General features: G+C 54.4%; 1 protein-coding gene across 1 annotated transcript; it reads left to right on the forward strand.

The window, feature by feature from the left end:
* Window positions 1-1421: 1421 nt before the first annotated feature.
* On the forward strand, window positions 1422-4658 carry LOC136534378 (probable inactive receptor kinase RLK902). Its single transcript, XM_066526830.1, has 2 exons — window positions 1422-3044; window positions 3828-4658. The coding sequence occupies exons 1-2, from the start codon at window positions 1607-1609 to the stop codon at window positions 4469-4471; spliced, it is 2082 nt and encodes a 693-aa protein (XP_066382927.1). The 5' UTR covers window positions 1422-1606; the 3' UTR covers window positions 4472-4658.
* Window positions 4659-5956: the final 1298 nt, after the last annotated feature.

A 5956-nucleotide genomic window follows, 5' to 3' on the forward strand; every position in this document is an offset into this window, starting at 1 on the left:
GATAGATACACGTTCCGGTCCAAATATTTGTATCTGCTCCAATCTACTCGCCAAATTATGCCCATTTTTAAGTAGCTGGACACCTGCAGAATACTGCGTCCTTTTGCTGTGCATTACAAGATATATACTTAAAGCTCGCTATAGAGACCAAATTATGCAAAGCAGCAAGCAAATTGAAGTAGTATTACTAGTCAGCACAGTTTGTGCACTTTGGGTGGGCGAACCAATTTGCCGGAATGGGTCCAGGAACGAGACGTGTCAACATCCCATGGTTCATTCCTACCAATTTCATCAACAAAGAACAGCGCAAACGTGTGACGAATACGAGGGTGGTGGCTGATGATCACAGCCATGAGCCATCATAAAGCGCCAGCCGTCTTACGAAATCGTTCAGAATCCACTGGTAAGTGAGCGGCACTCGCCTACCGGGCACCGGTCGCGCCATCGACCTCTTCTTGGTTGCTTATCGGCAGTGGCAGATGTAGGATGGGAATAAAGGGGACTAAATAATAAAGATTTAAGTCTAGAGATAGAGATTAATAATGATTTAAGACTAAATAACTATGATCTAATAAAGAAATCAGACTCACTTGGTCTGTAGCCCGGCTTATCGGGGACAAAGCTTTGGTACGTGGATTCGACACTCAAATGATCCAATGCGGTTTTGGCCCAGGCAAAGGTGCAAGGCCATGTTCAACACGTGAAGTCGGGAACGCAATTTCAGCGAAGGAAGCATGGGATTTCCATTTCTTTTTGGCGAACCAATCAAGCCTCCTGGAACCAGTAATGTCACCACTTAAATTTCGAGGACTGGATAAACGGAAAGCAATATTTATTTCTGGTCATAAACGCGTAGTTTCTCAGAATGGAGTTCATTTATGGCCATTATGTAAATCTAGCTGTTCAATTCAACTCGCAGTTTTTTTAAAAAAAAATGGAGAGTGCTACCATAGCAGTAGGAAACCAGCCAGACCTGCCAGAACAATCTGCCTGCTCAGCCCGCCCGGTGGTGGGCCCAGCTCTCAGGTCAGCACGCGAAACAACACGGCATTTGTTCCAAAACAGGTCTCGGCCGCAGCCGGAGTCCAACGCACCAGCACGGCACCGTTCCCCAGGCAGTCTCTGGAGTCTGAACCCAACCACCCACCCGGCACGCCGGGTCGCCGGCAGGTGCGCCAGCGCGCACGCACCGTCGCGCTATGCACACTCCCGTCCCCGCCCATCGGATCCTCTGCCCTCTCCGGAGAGGAAACCCCATTCCGATTCCCATCCAGGTCCTCGTGCCACCTGTTTGTTGCCTCCTATTCCCGTCCCTCTCGCCCGGCCCCGGAGGCCCCACCAACCCCCAGCGGCGCAACCTCCCAACCCCCGAATAAATCCCGCCCGCGAATTACCCAGCTCCCCGAGGCCCATTCCGCGAAACGCGCACGGGAGTGTTTAGGGTTTTTCTCCCCCGCACGCCAGAGACGCCACCTCCGCCCACACAACAACAAGGCAGACGCGGCCGCGTCCCACACAACCCCCAGAAACGGACGCCACCCCACTCCGCCTCGCCTCGCTCCGGCCCGGCCCGGCCCGGCTCCTCGCCACCCCAGCCGACGCCGCGATGCGGTCGCCGCCACTTCCGCCGTGGCGGCCCCGGCGCCTCCATTCCGCGCTCCCCGTGCTCCTACTCGTCGTCGCGGCGCTGGCGGCGTGGGCGGGGGCCGACGACCTCGCGAGCGACGCGCGGGCGCTCCTGGCGTTCCGTGACGCCGTGGGGCGGCGCCTGTCGTGGAACGCCTCGGACGTCGCGGGCGCGTGCTCGTGGACGGGGGTCACCTGCGAGAACGGCCGCGTGGCGGTGCTGCGGCTCCCCGGGGCGACGCTCTCGGGGGTGGTCCCCGCGGGGACGCTCGGGAACCTGACGGCGCTCCACACGCTCAGCCTCCGCCTCAACGGGCTCTCCGGCGCGCTCCCGGCCGACCTCGCCTCCGCCGCCGCGCTTCGGAACGTCTTCCTCAACGGGAACAGGCTGTCAGGCCGGTTCCCGCAGGCGATTCTCGCGCTCCCGGGGCTCGTCAGGCTCTCGCTCGGCGAGAACGACCTGTCGGGGCCCATCCCGGCGGAGCTCGGCAACCTCACGCACCTCAGGGTCCTGCTTCTTGAGAATAATCGCTTTTCCGGCGAGATTTCGGATGTGAAGCTACCGCCGCTGCAGCAGTTCAATGTCTCGTTCAACCAGCTCAACGGATCCATCCCGGCCTCACTTCGGTCGCAGCCGCGCTCCGCGTTTCTGGGGACGGGCTTGTGCGGCGGACCCTTGGGGCCTTGCCCTGGCGAGGTTTCCCCTTCCCCTGCTCCAGCGGGGCAGACACCGTCGCCGACGCCTGTTCCCACTGGCAGCGGCGGTGGTGGCGGCGGCGGCAGTAGCGGCGGCACCAACAGTGGAAGTGGGGGAGGAAATGGCCATAAGAGCAAGAAGCTCTCCGGTGGCGCCATTGCCGGAATTGCTGTAGGCTCCGCCTTGGGCGCCGCACTTCTCCTCTTCCTCCTCGTCTGCCTCTGTCGCAGGTCGGGGGGCACCAGGACGCGGTCTCTGGAGATGCCGCCGCCTGCTCCAGCGCCTGCTGCTGCTGCTGCCGGCGGTAGGAAACCTCTCGAGATGACCAGCGGCGCTGCTGTAGCGCCGTTGATCACAATAGGCCACCCCAACGCTCCTATCGGCCAGTCGACGTCCGGTAAGAAGCTGGTCTTCTTTGGGTCAGCGGCCGCCGTGGCACCTTTCGACCTGGAGGACCTGCTGCGCGCCTCGGCTGAGGTGCTCGGAAAAGGAGCGTTCGGGACGACATACAAGGCAGTGCTCGAGTCCGGGGCAACTGTGGCCGTGAAGCGCCTCAAGGACGTGACTCTGTCTGAACCTGAGTTCCGTGAACGCATTTCTGAGATTGGTGAGCTTCAGCACGAGTTCATTGTGCCACTCCGTGCTTACTACTACAACAAAGATGAAAAGCTACTTGTTTACGACTTCATGCCCATGGGGAGCCTCTCTGCAGTCCTGCACGGTGAGATCTTAACCCCCCATCCCCCAAGTTTCTGTTGCATATTATCTGCTTATGATTGTAGCTTCACCATTTTGCTGTACGTGTGCTTGTGAGTACCATGGGCATTGCATGTTCTTGGGTAGTAGGTGTAGAGTATTGCTTGAGTTTTTTTCATATGTTTAAGACTCATGTTGGTAAGTAGGTACTCCAAATTGTTTTTCCGTTTGAATATTCGTCCTCTCCTGTGAATAGGACTTGATTTTTGTCATGGTCTAAGGAGACCAAGTCAAAATCAGTTGGGATCGAGGTGTTATTTATCTTACTTGATATCCAAAGCACTTGAATTATGTGTGATTATTTACTGGGTATTACTAGGGAAGTTGCATTCAGTTTATGTGTTAACTTCGGTGATGTCAACATGGAAGCTCTAACAAAATATTTGTCATCACGCCTCCCCCTCCACTAATTGGTCGCTTACTAGTTCTCAACTCTCAAGCTGAGAAAGTTTCCAAATCATTAATTACTTGGTTATCTTTGGTTGTATTTTCTTGGATTTTTTTCATTTTAGTTATCTTTGCTCTCTGCTTTACTGGTAGAATATTCTGGATTGATTAAAGAAGACAATCACTTGAGGTCATTATTGTAGTTTGTGAAATGGTACTAATGTAGTTTGCTCTCTGCTTTATTTGATCACGATGTTCTTTATTGCCCTAATGTATTGTCGGCTCAATGTCTTCGTTGACCTTCAAGACGGCAGTTGGTTGTGACTTTGTCTCACTGTCTGGATTTCATTTTGTTTAACAGGTAACAGAAGTTCTGGTCGTACACCACTTAACTGGGAATTAAGGTCAAGCATTGCTCTAGCTGCAGCCCGTGGTGTTGAGTACATCCACTCAATGAGTTCAACGGCTTCCCACGGTAACATCAAGTCATCCAATGTCCTCCTGGGCAAATCATATCAAGCACGTGTATCAGACAATGGCCTTAACACTCTTGTTGGTCCATCATCTTCACCGTCTCGCACCACTGGATATCGTGCACCTGAGGTTATTGATTCCCGGAGGGTTTCCCAGAAGGCAGACGTGTACAGCTTTGGTGTTCTGTTGCTTGAGCTGGTCACGGGCAAGGCCCCCAGCCAGGCTGCTCTCAACGACGAGGGCGTCGACCTGCCCAGATGGGTGCAGTCAGTTAATCGCTCTGAGTGGGGTTCAGAGGTGTTTGATATGGAGGTCATGAGACATCAGACTGGCGAGGAACCGTTGGCTCAGCTCGTGCTGCTTGCTATGGACTGTGTAGCACAAGTCCCAGATGCCCGGCCGTCAATGGCACATGTTGTTATGCGGATAGAGGAGATCAAGAAGTCAAGCATGGCCTCAAACATCGAACAAGTTGATGATCAATCTTCCAAGGCTGAATCGGAGGTGCAGACCAATCCGTTTGCTGCTTGATCTCAATTGAACTGAGAGAGAATCTTCTATAACTCTAGCCTGCATTCAATCGATTCATACATTTGATGAATCCTATCTTCGACTGAGTCAAGTCGACTGTTTTTCATCTTTTAGCTTATTGGATTTAACGGGTAACCTGATTGTCAAAAGTAGCAGGGTGCTCGCCACCCAGTGCTGCGGAAAGTGATTGGTGGTGTGTTTAGGGACCAGTTCTAAAGTGTGATTGCTAAATTGCTGTGCTCACTCTAGCCTTGATTAGGTTGGTTTTAGCTTGTAGCTGCTGCTGTCTTTCGGCCATCCATGTGTAATTACTCAAGCCTCATCCAGTGTTTGGAATTTTTTTTGCCGGATTAATCACTCGTTTGATTTGTCATTTTTTTCGATAGGTCTTTTGATTTGTCCTAGTTGCTTGCCAATGTGATTTTAGTGGGGTCATATGCTTTGGGAAAGTTTGGTGGTCTACTGTTAACTACTGGTGCTACGGTGGCAGCTGATTGATGGCGGCATTGTCGTTGTCATCTGTCCGCGAAAGCTACCTGCTCTCATGAGTCATGAAGCTGTGAGTTGTGGCCTGGTGCCACGGATCTTGTTTTCGGTGAGGCTATTTTTGAAATCGGAGTGATTGGTTGCAGGCCCCGGCCTGATATCTCGATGTGCAGCATAGTGATGTGCCTGTTGCCGAACACTGTTTGGAGTTGGACTTTGCTCATTGATAGTAGCTGACATGGTACTCGCTGATAATTGAAGGCTGGTGGGGCTGCGATGCCCAGCCCCCAGGATTCCGAAACGACTACATACTACCAGCGGCGCACGCCCTGAATTCTTGCTCCAGGATAGGGGTGTAGCGCGCGTCGAAATTGCTGAGCGAACAGGCGAGAAAAAGGGCGCGCTCCAGCTAAGATAACCGCCCGCAGATGCTTGTGGTTGTGGTTAGTTTCTTCTCTCCTGATTTCCCTGGCTGCTGATTCTGATAGAGCAAGAAGCTCAACGAACTGGCCGATTTTTTCTCACCACGAGCGTATGCATTGTGCACGGCAGCACGAGAGGGGACGGAGGCACGGAGCTCATCCGTTGTTCCGTGGTAGGTCAGCTGCATTCTTGTCCCGTCCTCTCCGGCGTCTCGGCTACTGCTAGGCAGACCATGGGGCGAGGCGAGCCCGCCAAATCTGAAAAATCCCGTGCTCCCATGGCCCGGTCCCATTCCCACCCCGTCCGTCACATGCGGTGACAAGCCTCTCCCGTATCGGGTCGGCGCCACCACAGGTCCACGGCACGCAGCCACGCACGCAGTAGGCAGCACCCCGTACCGGACCGGCTCACGAGGGCAGGGGACCGGCCGGCCGTGCGGAGCAACCAGCAGCGGGGCGGGAGACGGGAGCGCTCGTCTCCGGTCCAGGGAGCACCGGTATTTTGTTCGCGGGGGACCGCGTCTCGTAGACTGATACGTGAGCGCGTCGTCGTCGCGGATCACTGGCACTTGCCTCC

This window comes from Miscanthus floridulus, unplaced genomic scaffold (assembly GCF_019320115.1).
Source record: "Miscanthus floridulus cultivar M001 unplaced genomic scaffold, ASM1932011v1 os_1867_1_2, whole genome shotgun sequence".
NCBI lineage: Eukaryota > Viridiplantae > Streptophyta > Magnoliopsida > Poales > Poaceae > Miscanthus > Miscanthus floridulus.

Bases quoted from the DNA above. Each gene is read 5' to 3' on its own strand.
- LOC136534378 (XM_066526830.1), top strand. From the start codon at position 1,607: ATGCGGTCGCCGCCACTTCCGCCGTGGCGGCCCCGGCGCCTCCATTCC. The intron at 3,045-3,827 runs GTGAGATCTTAA...TTTGTTTAACAG, and splicing joins CCTCTCTGCAGTCCTGCACG to GTAACAGAAGTTCTGGTCGT.